This window comes from Branchiostoma lanceolatum, chromosome 4, assembly GCF_035083965.1.
Source record: "Branchiostoma lanceolatum isolate klBraLanc5 chromosome 4, klBraLanc5.hap2, whole genome shotgun sequence".
In the NCBI taxonomy this organism is placed as follows: Eukaryota; Metazoa; Chordata; class Leptocardii; order Amphioxiformes; family Branchiostomatidae; genus Branchiostoma; species Branchiostoma lanceolatum.
Window position 1 is genome coordinate 26,715,605 of NC_089725.1, and position 15,654 is coordinate 26,731,258.

General features: G+C 41.3%; 1 protein-coding gene across 4 annotated transcripts; it reads left to right on the forward strand.

The window, feature by feature from the left end:
- The first annotated feature begins 67 nt into the window (after positions 1–67).
- LOC136433736 (atlastin-2-like) lies at positions 68–15,000 on the forward strand. Of its 4 annotated transcripts, XM_066426205.1 has the most exons (14): positions 82–319; positions 2,279–2,383; positions 5,333–5,559; positions 6,098–6,124; positions 8,801–8,935; positions 9,339–9,494; positions 10,399–10,455; positions 10,739–10,831; positions 11,005–11,143; positions 11,595–11,722; positions 12,022–12,150; positions 13,115–13,382; positions 13,881–14,044; positions 14,512–15,000. In XM_066426205.1, the coding sequence occupies exons 3-14, from the start codon at positions 5,338–5,340 to the stop codon at positions 14,590–14,592; spliced, it is 1,599 nt and encodes a 532-aa protein (XP_066282302.1). In that variant the 5' UTR covers positions 82–319; positions 2,279–2,383; positions 5,333–5,337; the 3' UTR covers positions 14,593–15,000. The 4 variants fall into 4 exon arrangements, with proteins under 4 accessions (XP_066282301.1, XP_066282300.1, XP_066282302.1 ...); XM_066426203.1 differs by lacking the exon at positions 2,279–2,383 and having other exon boundaries at positions 81–319; XM_066426206.1 differs by lacking the exon at positions 6,098–6,124 and having other exon boundaries at positions 84–319.
- Positions 15,001–15,654: the final 654 nt, after the last annotated feature.

A 15,654-nucleotide genomic window follows, 5' to 3' on the forward strand; every position in this document is an offset into this window, starting at 1 on the left:
GATGCGGAAGTAGACACCAAAGGACTGGTGTGCTCCGCCAAAATCTCGTAAGGACGTCATCACGCACCTACGGGGTCAGGACCTCTCACCCAAAATTTGCATAATCTGTCGAATTTTTCCACAAAGTCTGGTTAAAGTCGTAGAAACCCATGCGTACGGAATGCATAAATCCTAATGTAGATTTAAGAAGGCATCGGAAATGGTCGAGTAGTGAAATGCGTTTGTCCTTCAAAAGGGGACTCTAGGCAGTGACGTCATCAGATGTAGATTTCCAAGATGGAGGAATTGAGCAATCGTAAACAGATGGATTCTGCAGAAGGTAGCGTATATTTACCATATTTTTGGGGGCGGGGAGCAATTTTCAGGTACACCATGACGTGTGATAGCAGTTCGTTAAGTGTCAAGACTTGTAAAGTAAGAATGGCCTAGGCCTTGGTCTGAAAACACAGTCCCGTGACTCATGTGTTTTGAGAGCCTCCGGATGTAACGGTTTTCTACAGCACAGTACTGTCGTCCACCTACTCATTTGTCACCTTATGTCCACAACAACCCTCCACAGATATCGTTGTTGTAACGGCTTATCTTGGAAGAACATAGCTTGTGCTGCCAAAGGAACTGACACGATACCGCAGACAACCGCCGGAGTGAACATGCCTGAAAGATGGAACGCCAATGGCGCAACATGTCCACGACATGGCATGCATGCATGGCAGGGCCAAAATTTTATACTCAGCCTTCCGTCCACTTCACTTTATTCTACTGTTGTTGTTGTTTGAGAGATAATGTGAAAATTTGTCATGTTGCCCAACACGTCAAATAATTTGTTACCTAGCGCTTGCAAGGATAGACAAGACTGAATGATGGCACAGTAAACTGCTAACAACATGGACCACCCTTGAATCTTAGTTATATGAGGTTACAGAAACATTTTCCAGTTCAAAGAAAACTTGTACTGCACAATGAAATTGTATTTGAAATTTTAGGAGGGAAATGATGTGCAGTTTTTACAATCTTTAAAAAATTTTGTTAGGATAATTATGTTGCAGTTCCGTGACAAATGCGTTATTCTTTAATCAAAGCTGAGTGATGACATTATAGTGACAGAGATCACAAGACCCTGTCAGGAAATTTAATCCGTGTAGAGATGGTAGGCTCGTGTTTTGCACAAGCTGCTAAACTGTTCTGGACACACACGCACTTGCACAAGAAAAGTTCAAATATCTGACAGTATTGTCTATTAGTATACTGTATCAGTTTTGGGAAAGGGCAAGATATCATTCTCGTTGATGAATCGGAGAAAAGGTGTGATCTAACTTACCCTGAAATTTATAAGGTACAGTTTCAGCCACATCTAGAAATATATTTTGTTATAAAAGAGTGAATGGAATCAAAAATGTTTCACAAAGTAATATACACTTGCCAAAAATTTATCATTGATATGATAATTCATTGTTATTATACAATCCTGGGCGGCAAAAATTAAGAGTAGCAAAAGGCCTGACCTGGGCACGTAGGCATAATACATGTACATGTACCTTCTAAAGCTGCACTTATCTTTTACTCTGCAGTGGTCAAAGTCTAAAGTCTTTTGGGAAATCTTTCATTTGGACCCTCTGTTGATTGCATCATTGGTAACCTCTGACCTTTACTACAAGTGGCATGATGTGTTGTATTGGACGTTCCCATAGATTGTTGAAATAAATTATGTGAAAGTTATTGCAAAATGATAATTACCTTCTCGTGTCATAAAGACAGAAGATGAGCTTTCACACTTCCAAATTCAAACCAATTATGTGATAGTATCTCAGCATGTGTCATTACCAACATTGCTGGTTTAATGACAATGACAATGAAGTTTATTCCATATTCATGCCCCATTGGGGCTAAATGCTGTAAGTTAGATACAAGAGACTAACAGCGAAACTAATGCTATGTAATATTTTGTATCTCTACCTATGTTTTTTTCCATTACATCGTAGTTAACTGGATTACATTATATATGAGAACATGTCATCTTTTGTTAGGTGTACATATTTCTGTTCTAGCTGTATGGCATTAACAATTGGGTATTAGCATATATCATGGTACAGTGGGCGTTCTAAAATGATAATGGCAAGCAATTTTCCTCTATGAAGATTGTAGGTAGTCATCAATGATTGAATGGATATAATGCCAGTTTACCAATTTGCATTTTGATTACTCAATCTCTAACCCTAAGTACTCACAGTGCTGTACAGTGCTCATGATGTGTGCACGTTCATGTTTTTGGTGAATCCAGTGACTATCAGCTAGAGATCACCTGGACACCATCCATTGAGCCAACATTCAATATCTGGACTTACATGTACATCAGAACAGTTTGATTCTGCTATCTACTTTGTAGGTAAGGAGTGTACCGAGTGCATGCTGTGGTCATGGTGGCATATTGGTGCCATTAATAATCTTGCAATAGGTACAGCGCTTCTGCAAGAACCTCATGTGGCATACCACGCTTTCAACAGCATGTTCACAGTCACAGGGGAAAAGTCATTCTCTCATAGCACACTTATATTGCAGTGTTTTTATCTGTTGCATGAAAGATATATAAATACCTGTATACACTAATATTTTTGCAGTATTTTCTGTATACAGTTAAAACTGCCCAAGAAGACCACCTAGGAGACCGATAAGATCTGGTCTATGAGGACGAGTGGTCACTTTAGACAGGATTCTCATAAAACTTGTGTCAGTGAGAAAAATTGTCTAAGGGACGGGTCCCCCGAAAGTGCGAAATGGAACGAAATGGAACGAAATGGAACGAAATGGAACGAAATGGAACGAAATGGAACGAAATGGAACGAACTAAAACAACATATGCAACATTATGAAATGAAATACCAGTAGATAGCGAAATATAAGGAGTAGGCCGGAACAGGAAGCATTTCAAATACAGAAGTGAGTGGTAGATACATAATATTACGTGTTTTATTTCTTGAATCTATGTGATAATATCAAATAAAACGCTTTTGTCGCGTTTGTGTGGCTAGATTCTTTCCTGAAAATGGAGGCGCCGCGTGCAAAGGGATCGATCCGCCGCTCTTCCTTGTGTACCAACGATCTGCAAATGAACTGCTGCAAATAGCAGGGAAAACAAGCAAACGGAACTGAGTATCCAGCTTGGGTGACATCCTATTTCTACCGGGGCCCCTACACTCGCTACCCTAAAGAAAATATTTTTTTTAGGGTAGCGAGTGTAGGAGCCCCGGTAGAAATAGGATGGCACCCAGGCTACTGAGTATCGAAGTTAGGACTAGATTATACAGTTGGTGGTAACACTGCATCTCATAATTCACCAAGAGGGCATGAGGCAAGCGTTATTTTATTATTTATACAGCGTGTTTGCGTGTTGCGGGACGGAACTCTTCTCCCCCAAATGGAGCCCCGCATACAAATAAACCGCCATTGTTGCCAGCGCGACGGAACTGTGGGCGTGCTACTGACAGGTTGAATCAAACTCCGACTTTCCAGTTATTTACATACGATTTAAGTCCACAACTAGTACGTAGCATATGCATATCTCCGCAACAACGACGTTTGTACAACCAATTGTTCGGCTCAAAGTCAGACCCCTGTCGGAGAATGGACCCCACCGTTAATGATATGCAAATGAAGCTCTGCGCTGCGTCACCAATTTCACACATTTCACACTCCATTCAAACACGGACGTGGAGTCCTCTGGAGACATTTCTGGTTCCTTGTTCACGACAAAACAAAGGGAGGGTGTGAACGAGCAGGACAGGTATTTCACGGTTCACACAACACGCAAACACGCTAGCTGTAAACATGATAAGATTACGCTTGCCTCATGCTCTCTTGGAGATGCAATGTTACCACCAACTTCAAAATCTGGTCCTACCTTCGATACTCAGTTCCGTTTTCTTCTTTTCCCTGCTATTTGCCGCAATTCATTTGCAGATCGTTGGTACACAAGGAAGAGCGGCGGATCGATCTCTTTGCACGCGGCGCCTCCATTTCCAGGGAAGAATCTAGCCAAACAAACGCGACAAAAACGTTGTATTTAATATTATCACATAGATTCAAGAAATAAAACACGTTATATTATATATGTCATGCCTGGGCCTGATACGGGTGTTCCGGACCGTGTGATAACTATCCGGATCACATAGGGTTCGGGAGTGTTATCACACAGGCTTCCATAGAATATTTCGAATGCATTTCGAGCGTGCCGGTTGCACCGCCGTCGGAAATTCGAATACCGGATTCGGAGATTAGAGTCAATGTTGTTGCAGTTTTGTGTTCGAGGACACAAAACTCCCTCAACGTCTGGCGCATTCCGCATTATAATGTGTGTTTTCTCGGGTGGGTACGGCCCAGGTATGACATAAATAAAATACAACACGTTGTATTCCGCATCACCCTCGGTCCCAGCCCTCCCGCGGGTCGGATCGCCCTCCGGCCTACGGCCGTCGGGCGATCCGACCCGCGGTCGGGATGGTACCTCGGGTGATACGGAATACCCCGTGTTGTATTCTATATGTATTTACCACTCACTTCTGTACTTAAGATGTTTCTTGTTCCGGTCTACTCCTTATAATTCGCTATCTACTGGTATTTCATGTCATAATGTTACATATGTTGTTTTAGTTCGTTCCATTTCGTTCCATTTCGTTCCATTTCGTTCCATTTCGTTCCTTTTCGTTCCATTTCGTTCCATTTCGTTCCATTTCGCACTTTCGGGGGACCGTAAGGGACCGCCAAAAACTGGACACATAGGCCAGGTGGTCCTTATGTAGAGGTGGTCACTTGTACACGTTTGACTGTGTTACCTGCTGATTGTATATATATAGAATACAACACGGGGTATTCCGTATCACCCGAGGTACCAGCCCGACCACGGGTCGGATCGCCTGACGGCCGTAGGCGGTCCAAGTCCCGCGGGAGGGCTGGGACCGAGGGTGATGCGGAATACAACGTGTTGTATTTTATTTATGTCATACCTTGGCCATACCCACCCGAGAAAACACACATTTCAATGCGGAATGCGCCAGAAGTTGAGGGAGTTTTGTGTCCTCGAACAAGTAAATGTAGCAACATTGATTCCAATCTCCGAATCCGGTATTCGAATTTCCGACGGCCGCGCAACCGACGCGTTCGAAATGCGTTCGAAATATTCTATGGAAGCCTGTGTGATAACCCTCCCGAACCCTATGTGATCCGGATAGTTATCACACGGTCCGGAACACCCGTATCAGGCCCAGGCATGACATAACAGGTATTATATATATAATATATATGTACCTCATGTTCTGTTTTCTCTTGTTCCCTGTTTCAGAAAACATGTCTGCAGGAGACAGCATCGGGCTGAACGGGAGACCCATCCCTGTGGTTCTGGTCAACTCCGACGACCACACCTTCGAACTTGACGAGGATGCGCTTAGGTCAGTCCTCCTCAAGGAGCACATCCAGGACAAGAAGGTTGTCGTCGTTTCTGTAGCTGGTGCCTTCCGTAAGGGCAAGTCGTTTCTACTCAACTTCTTCCTGCGATACCTGAAAAGCAAGGTGACTTTTGGTACTGACAGTTTGATGATATTGTGGCCATGAAATGTCTTAATGAATTCTGAATGATAAAATTAGATCTATTTGGTGTTTTGGAAACAAAGAAGGTGCATTTTATAACCAAATAACTGCTGTGTCAGATAATTTCTTTATTGGATTTTGTACATCGACTGTTGATAAGGTCTGCAGAACATAGCATTACAAATTGAATGGTACTTTCCAAGCAATATCAGAAGTAAATGTGGAACAATTGACCATTTTTTGTGTGATTTTCTTTTTACCCCTTACTTACTAAGATGACACTTTTCCCCATTTGCATGATTAAAAAAAATGAAACTATGCAACATATTCTTTAAAATCAGTTCCATTTGACTTCATCCTCTTCTCTTTTTATCAATTCCTACGTATATATACCGGTGGAAAATAACAAAGGGACAAATTACAAGCCATAAAGTGAATCTTGAAAAAGTGATGAAAGAAGATCAATAACCAAATAAATGCAGAAATCATTGTTAACTGTTTCTATCCGCATGCATTCCAGTGTTGGTGCTCATCTGGGAATACTGTGGTACAGTATTAAATCTTTACCTTCCAGTAGAAATAGCATTTTGGCAGGAGGATTTGGGTGGCTATACATTATTCATCCCACTCATCTACAATGCCTGTGGCAAGGCTTAGTTATGATATCTGGATGCAACATCTTGCAGCAATCATGACCTCATCCCACTGTTGCTTTTAGTGAGCAATGTTCCATGGCAGCAAGCACCTATCTATATATGCCCCATGCTGCATCCAACCTTCTTCTTTTTCTGCAATTGCTTTTAGTCGTTTGATTGGGACATGTTTGGTGTCATCAGTCTGATGTGGAAGCTCTCTGCTTCGTGCTCAGAGTCAGAGTAATGTCGTCTGGGAAATTGCTGCTCCCTTTCCAGTCATCTAAACTGACAGTTTTGGATGGGAAAATAAGATCTACATCTGCAGAATGTACCTCCCATGTCCTGACTACCATGTAAATTGAGTTAGAGGGATGGAAAGGCTGTGTTGGAAGTGATGTAATGTATTTGCCGTGTAATGTAATAGTGTCCACATGTATTCAGGCAATCTAGGTAGATGATGTGAGAGGAGAATTGATGGGCTTTTGCACAAAATGTGACATTAGATTTTGAGGGAGTGGGACATTTTGGTGCTACTGTAAGTCTACTTAGATCCGCGGGGCCTAAAATCCGCGGTTTCGGGCAAATAGAGAATCCGCGGTGGTTCTAAATTCGCGCTGGGCGATGAGTAGAAAAGAAATAACTGAGCACTGCCATCAGAAAATGTTTGGTTAATTTTTAAAAATCAAAAATGTTACGAAGGTCGCCACAAAACTGCTTCAAAATCGTCAGAAAATGCGGTCCACGCCGAAACTGTGACGGGGAATTCCCGCCTTGTGATCACGTGAAATCTTGCAGTCAACCAATCAGGGCAAAGTTTTTCTGACTCAAACCAATCAGCGCTTAGAACAGGCGGTAAACAAGAGTAAACAAAGATGGCGGCCCAGCCCGGCCCTTGCCGCTAGCGCGCTGTATTTTGAAGTAAAATCACGGCGTAAACACGACTCATCTACCCTACCTAAGCAGAATTTCCACGGGAAGAAAATTAAAGGGATCGATTCTCCACCGAATACGACCACAAATGGCGGCGAATGGCGGCAAATCACAGCGTAGGGACTCAAATGCTCGGGCGAAAATCTTCTTTTTCTTTACGTATTTTTGCTGGCTTTCTTGAAAAACAGGTTTTTAATGAGATCAACATATGTCAAAGGCACCGATATCGATGGTTTGCAAGCATAACAATAGCAAGAAACAAAAGAGCGTGATTGTACGCCGGTAAACGGCGTCCCCACGCCCGTAACAACAATGCAAAGCCAAAATTGTGGCGTGTATCTCCATAGTTATTTTCTGATTTCTCGGTAAATTACTCTATGTGTGTAGCGGTCGGGAGTAGCGACGCCGCTCGGCCAAACTCCTGCGAATCATATGTAATATCACTTGTTAACTCGTATGTACTGTGTAAAAGCTTACAATCGCGTGCATTGTTTATGTGTCGCTTTTCCCTGAAGTCGAGCTCACTCGTATATGTGGGGAGGGGGGCAAAAGTACGATAAACATATCCGCGGGGAAATTGATTCGCGGCGCAGAGGTCGCCGCGGATCCCGCGGATCTAATTATACCGCGGATCTAAGTAGACTTACAGTAATAGATTTCAGTCTGAAATTGATGTAGATGCCTGAACCCTAAGAATGTGATAACCTTTAAATTTGAAGTGTCATAGAATTACAGATAGATGTCAAGAAACAGGCAATAATGTTACTTATGAATTAGTAAATTAAAAAGCATGTCTAGCATGAAATACACTGAAACACTTTTTCGTCAGGTTTCCATTTTTTTAGATACAGAGAGATATTAATTATACTGGAGAAAATTTATTTCCCAGCAGATGTAGGGTCCATTCTAATATTTTATGCACATTGTTTAAAACGTCTTTCCGCTAAATTCTAAAGGGGGGGAAGAGCGAAAGACACAGACAGGCTGTAAGGCATAGAATAAACCTCAAAACCATGCTTTAGAACACTAAGCTAGACCCTAAATTTTCTCAAGTTATAGATTAGAGGATATCACTTCTGAAGGAAAAGATTAGTAGTGGCCAGAACTCATCATTGGAATCTCCAAGAGGAGAAGAAGGAAATGAGCAATGTAAACATTGCATTGAATTTGTGGACCTTAGGCAGTTCTTTCAAATAGCCACTAATGTAACTTGTAACTAATTTTTCCAGCACTGCATTAGATTTAAGTTCCTCTTATGCTGTCTCTAAGATCTGCTTCAAATTGATGTACTATAATGCATGTACAAATCCCACATATTCACACAAGACTTATCATTTAGAAAGCATGCTGTTATTTTTAAGGTCTATTATATCGCTAGACATGGTCTCTTGGTGCTGGGTTTCACTTGGTTCAGTTACGAGTCAATTGTCTCTCTAGGTATTTAACTCTTGGTGACTTGTACTTGCGTGTTACTGGAAATGTTATCTGTGAGTGCATCAAGTCTTTGCATGCTCTCGATGTAGCGGGAGAAGGCTAGCTACATCTGCTTGTTGATTTCTTCAGAAAGGTCTTCGGGTAGCTTGGTCAGATTATATTTTTATTTATAATGTAAACATGCGTGTACATGTTATGTGTGATGTTGTTTGCTGTTGCACCAGGGCCAGGATGTGTGGCTGGGACAGGAAGACCAGCAGCTGGAGGGGTTCTCCTGGAGAGGGGGGTCAGAACGACACACCACAGGTATCCTCATCTGGAGCGACCCTTTCATAGTCACACTGCCCAATGGAGAAGAGGTCAGTAGTCTATTTATTTAGACCTTTTATTTTACGATCACTTGTTGGTGTTTTGGTAGACGTTGGTTTGTCATATTGTAAACAGGGAAGCTGAAAAAACATGATTACATTTCTCAGTATTATAGCTTTTGACTGATACTATTGACAATGAAGATTGAATGATTAAGTTTATGGATATATATGGAACTGTTATTTTCATGATTTCTAATTCATTTGATTTGTAAGTTAGATTTGTAAATAGAAATAATGTTGTAGTACCAGTACATTTTGTCATCTGTTAAGCTTGTGTCACGAAACTACATAGTGTTTGTTTTTCAGTTTTACTACCAAAATGTCTGGCATGATGATGTGACAGTGTGACAGGCATATCAGTGCAACTGTCCTTCTGACTACCTCCACACAGGTAGCAATAGTGCTGTTAGACACCCAGGGAGCCTTTGACAGCCAGTCAACGGTGAAGGACTGTGCCACGGTGTTTGCCCTCAGCACCATGACCAGCTCTGTACAGGTCTACAACCTCACACAGAACATACAGGAGGACGACCTGCAGCATCTGCAAGTAGGTTGTGTTTGCACAGGTCAACGTTCTCACCGTGAGCTGGCTATCACTGTTACTGTGTGTCATCAGAAGTAGTCTGTATGACTCGCTTGATTGCTGTACCTTCTGTTTTCAGTCTTACTAAGCAGGGCTCGAAATAGTGGGTGCATGTGCACCTGTGTGCACCCAAAATTGGAGCTGTGCACCTCATTTTGGACTGTCGGTGCACCTGTGCACCTAGATATTTTTGTAAGCTATAGGATAAGGGTACTATTATACACTAAGTATACAGAATATTCTTGAATTTAGTATCAGAAAAAATAATAAAACCTTTTGTTGTACTTGATGTATCACTTGTTTGAAATATTAAGGTTTATAGCTATAGAATTACAGATTGAAGTTCTTAAGAGCGTTAAACTTTGTAATTATATTTTGCTGACATTTAACGTTGTTCTATGTTGTGCACCCAAAATTCTTTCTGTGCACCTAATTTTTTTGGTTGGGTGCACCAGTGCACCAATTACCACAACTGAATTTCGAGCCCTGCTAAGCTTGTGACTAGTTTTTTTATCAGGTTGCTAGGTAAATGAATAATACTGATATCTGTATTATTCATAATTATTCATTATTATTTATATATTACACTAATGCTAGATAAATGGATACTACAGTTATCTATTACACAACCACAACAGAAAGACTACTAAATTGTTGGCATGTAAACACTTTTCATTGTGTAATGAAGGACAGTACTATCCAGTTTTTACTAAGTATAGTAAAGCTGACTTCATAAGTTTTGCCCATACTGTTCGGCACTGGTGATCAAAAGATAGCTATTTACTACACAGTCACTGATCCGTAAATGACAACCTTGTGATGTTGATGGCTGGAAATACCCTTCACCAGTTTGTTCTTTTCCTCACAGTTGTTTACTGAATATGGAAGGTTAGCCCTGGAAGATACCAAATCAACACCTTTTCAGGTAACTTTTTCTCCTTAATTTAGGAACTGTTGCAGTTGCCGTATATCACTGTTAATATTATGGTCAAGTAGTAGATTTGCAGTCCAGTACAGTAAAAGAACCCAACACACTTATCAAGAAGAGTAGGGGTGACCCGATGCGCTTGGCTAAAAATATGCAAGCCGTAGCAAAGCCCCATTGCACTAATACTAGTAGCTGACGAAAAAGCGTCATACTTTACCCTCAGTCTGAGGTTCAACCGCTTTATGTGTTACCGCAATACTTAAACTTTTGTTGACTACAGGTCTTGGAGTTCTTGGTGCGAGACTGGAGCTATCCCTATGAAGCAGACTATGGATCCGAGGGAGGAAGGAATATTCTAGAAAGAAGACTTGAGGTACCTTTCTTGTACATCCCTTTTTTTTCATGGCAAGTACATATATTGTATGTGGTCTCCGTTTGTTTATATCTTTGCTGTTGCTTTCACCAAGAACACACTCGTTGAATTTTCACTCATAATGGAAGATGTCTGTAAAGAAATTTGAATTTGGTGTTCTTTTCCCTGCAAAGATTGCAGACAAGCAGCATGAGGAACTGCAGAACGTGAGGAGACACATCAAGAAGTGTTTTGAGAAGACGGGCTGTTTCCTGATGCCTCACCCAGGCATGAAGGTTGCCACCAACCCTGTGTTTGATGGCAGACTCAAAGGTGATAAGATACAGTACTGACTTAATGATAATCAAAATCTATCCTACTTAATCTTAACATACTGAAGTAGCCATGTGCTACCAATTCTCTATTGGTCATTGGCTGGCTCATCTTATGTAGTACAACTGGATTTCATCATTACCTCCATGAAAAAAGGAGGGTATGTTTTCGTGTGTGTGTGTACTTCCAGTTGTTTTCATGATAACCCAAGAAGGCCTGGGTAGATTGTCTTGATGCAATGTATTTGGTATGCAGGTAGGTCTGGATGGGACCTCACAACTAATTAGACTTTGGGCCCCCTAGCAGCTTGTGGTAATGATTATGACTGTCGAGCTACAGGGAGATCCCTTAGTTATGATGATCCAATCCTTATCTAAGTGTGATAAGAGGTGTAGTTGCAGAGATGACTCTAGATCTATCTTGTAATTTTTTTTCCCTTTTGTTTTGCTAGACATTGAGAGTGACTTCAAGGAACAGCTGAAGGTTCTGGTGCCCCAGCTCCTGGACCCAACCAACCTGGTGGTCAAGAAGATCAACGGTGCAGATGTCACGGCCAGGGAATTAGTGGAATACTTCAAGGTAACGACACCAGAGGAACAGCAGGCATAAGCCATGGTATCTTTGACATTCGCCCTACTTTATAGTGTGAGAACTGAGGGCTGCTTGATAGAGTGTCATAGTTTCCTGCAAGCCCAGAATGATGCTCAAATTCTTGGAAATCTTTCATGTGACACAGTTTTCTCGACATTTGTATGTTCTGCTCTATAAGGAGACAGAGTATCAACAGTTTAGGAAATGACCACACGGTTTGGCGTTATGTCAAGATGATGAGTGTACTGTATTTGTTCATTCCAACCTCCCCGTCTACCTTACAACAGGCCTACGTGAATGTCTTCAAAAGTGACGAGCTCCCACAACCAAAGTCCATGCTGCAGGCAACAGCAGAAGCAAACAACCTGGCTGCAGTGGCCACAGCAAAGGCCTTATATCAAGCAGAGATGGAGAAGGTGGGTCATGACATTTGTATTTATCAGGAATGAAACAAGTCATTACACTGGGTCAACCAAGGCAGCTCTTGCTGGTAACGGCTGACCCACAAAAATACAGACGAACATACAACACATTCAACTTGAAAACAAAACCTGTAATAAATGGAATACAATAGTCACTTTAATACACATTAGAGAATGATACAGAATACTAGTAATACAATATGAAATATATGAATCAATAACAAACCATCATGCAGATCTGTCAATGCATTGTCACAATATAGATTTTGAGAGAAATGATCAAATATAATCTACAGTACAGTGGTGGAAGTTTGATGGGAGGTTATGAGAAAGCTGGAGATCATGACATGATTAGTCTTTGTAATGCAAACTCTCACTGTCCAGGTCTCCTTGACCTGTGGGAGGGCTGTTACCATGATTTTGTCAGGCTAGGCATGACACAGCCACAAATGTAGTTCTGGTGGATCCACATTCATCTCTGTTGTTGTTAGCCGAATGCCAATAGATTCTCATTACATACATGTTCCATCTATTTGCCTGCATATTGAACAATAACAAAGGGTTGTCAATGCTAACACTATTGCAGTTAATGGTTGTGTAAGGATACCACCTAGGTGTGATGGGTAGAACTGCAGCTATTAGCCAGCAAGTCTTACTAATTAGAGTGCATCTATGACTTAGACTTAGTCATAGATGCACTCTCACTGTGAGTATAAGAGCATTTCTGGGGCATAGGAGGTAAATCATAGAGGTGTATTTGCTGTTTTAGGAAGATCCCGTTAAGCCTCTCATTGTATAAGTATGATGGCATGAGCCGCCACTGTAACTTTACTGTTAATGTTTTTATAGTAAGACAAAGGTAGACTGTCAAACTTTCACCACTTGCATTTGCAGACACTCTGCAATTTTATACATGCTGCACACAGTCATATAAAACCTCTATGTTTATCTCTGATAGATCTGTGGAGGAAGTCAGCCCTACCTGAACCCAGATGAACTGGACTCACACCACCAGCGTTTCAAAGAGAACTGTCTAGAAATCTTCCACGAAAAGAAGAAGATGGGAGGGGAAGAGTTCAGCTCTGCCTTTGCCGAGCAGCTGGACAAGGAAGTGGAGGAGGCCTTCGAGCACTTCTGTGAGCAAAACGATAGCAAGAACATCTTCCGTGCTGCACAAACACCAGCCACATTGTTTGCAGTCATGGTGGTTTCATATGTACTATCAGGTGAAATAACATTCCTTTCCATATGTCAAAACACTCTCTTCTACGTGTATGTGTCTCAGTGCCCTGTGTACTGCATGTTGTATGTTGTGTGGACAACCTCAAGCAACAGTACCTGTCACCAGCACTAATTAACTATCTGTTAGGGTACTGGTATCTGGTATATGCCCATACATAATCATACCGTATATTTAATCAAGCTTAGGCCACGCCAATTTGATTTCTTGGTTCACTGTTTCAAAAATCATACTAGATTACAATATCAACATGAAAATAGAATCTGAGCGGGAAGTCTATTCAGTTTCAGATGCAACTTGTCCTCTCAGCCCTCAGTTTTCTTGATGCCCTGTTGTTACATAAAATCTTAGAGAGCCAACAAATTTCATTGCAGTGGCCTAAGCCAAGTAAAAAAAGTCGTCTTTTCAAGTTCTATTGCAATGGTATGTTTGCTTTACTTCTATCATCATCTAATTTCCCCCCTCCCATTGTACCTTGCTGCAGGTTTCTTTGCATTGCTTGGAATGTACACCCTAGCCAACATCTTGACGTCCGTGTTGTGGGCGTCTCTGGTCAGCCTGTGCACGTGGTCGTACATCAGATACAGCGGACAGTACCGGGAGGTAGGCTCCTACATCGACCTGGGAGCAGAAGTCATCTGGGAGAAGGTAAGTGAACACGGTGCTCTTCAAACATAATATTTTCTTCTCTTTACTATTGTAAATAATAGCCGCCACCGCCGCCTTCCCCCCACCCACAACAGCCTTGTGTCACGTGATCTGTGTGACCTTTGACTTCCAGGCCACAGAAGGAGGCCTTTGACTACCCAGAGCTGAAGAAATATGGCTGATGCTGTCTGAAAGCTTCTCACCAAGAAACTTTTAGTCGTGTGTAACAGTTTTAATTCTTTGTGTTAAAAGTAGATGATGATGTATTTGTAGTTGATCAAGGTTTTCGGAAATGACTAATTTGGAATGTCATTTGATGTACATTTCATTTTATGCTCTTTTCACAATTCACAGAATGCCTACTCATCAGCATGAAAAGGTCTTGCCATGCTGTATCGTGCCTGAAGTTGAGAAGAATATGCCATACATAGATTTGTCTAATGTTTGATTTTTATGAACCCATACAGGTTGTGAGCCAGGCTTACATGAAGGTGGTGCAGAAGGGTGTGGAGCATGGCATGGCCAACAACAGGAAGAAGAAAAACTGAGGATGATATGTTAAGTTAGTATAGGGCAACAGATACACACTCAATACAAATACATATACTAGTGCACACACACACACACACGCACACACTAAAACATGCTCACACACACACACCACACATACATACATACAGGCATACATACACACAATACATACACACATGCGCACACATACACACACACACACATTGAAAACTGTCCATTCAAGAGTTCTGGATCCTCTTTTGTTTTGCCAAAGTCATTTACAACATACCATAGTGTGCATCAGTACCATGTCCTTTTGTCAGAGCGGATGAGAGGGCCAGTGACATGATATCCCAGTTTAATTGATGTGATAATCACTGAAAGTTGAATGCCAAATTGGTCTTGTCTGTTGTTTGATGAGGCTTCAGCTTTCACTGTCGATTTCCTGTAAATGATGACAACAAGCACTCATTACCTTCATGCATGTATATCTCTGCTCATTCTCAGATTTCACTGTGTTTTCATACCATACAAAATTCATTGTGACATTGGCCTAGTCATTGACATACGTGTTGGGTATTTGTTCTCATAGCTTTCAATAACAGTGAATTCTCAACCATGAATTACCTGAAGTTTCACTTGGATATTTATCTATATTTTCCCCGTTAATTGGAATGGTATATTCTTCATGAATCGCTCGTAAATGTATGTAAATGTCGCTTGTTCTTTCATTGTTAAGGAGGGACATACAATGTACCCATTCAAGTTTTCAGTTGCTATACATACTGTTGGTTTAGATTCACTGTTGATATGCTATATGTTCAATAATCTAATCCCATACTGGCAGACATCAGCCATGAGAATTGAGTGATTCCTTCCATTTTCTTGGCAATATTTAAATGTTTAGGATTACGCAAGTCAGAGTCTATTTGTATTCGATTCCCACTATTATTAAGACTACCTTTCTGTGCCTATTCAGTCATTATGTATACATACAGTCAAACCTGTCTATAGCGGTCACTCAAGGGACTGTCGAAAACTGGCCGCTATGGACAGGTGGCCGCTATGGAGAAAAGGTCGATTAATTTACCTCAGTTTTC

Coding starts and splice junctions, on each gene's coding strand:
- LOC136433736 (XM_066426203.1), top strand. CDS start 277: ATGGAGGAATTGAGCAATCGTAAACAGATGGATTCTGCAGAAG. Junction 6,125..8,800: donor GCTCATCTGGGAATACTGTG/GTACAGTATTAA, acceptor CTGTTGCACCAG/GGCCAGGATGTGTGGCTGGG. Junction 10,832..11,004: donor TTCTAGAAAGAAGACTTGAG/GTACCTTTCTTG, acceptor TTCCCTGCAAAG/ATTGCAGACAAGCAGCATGA.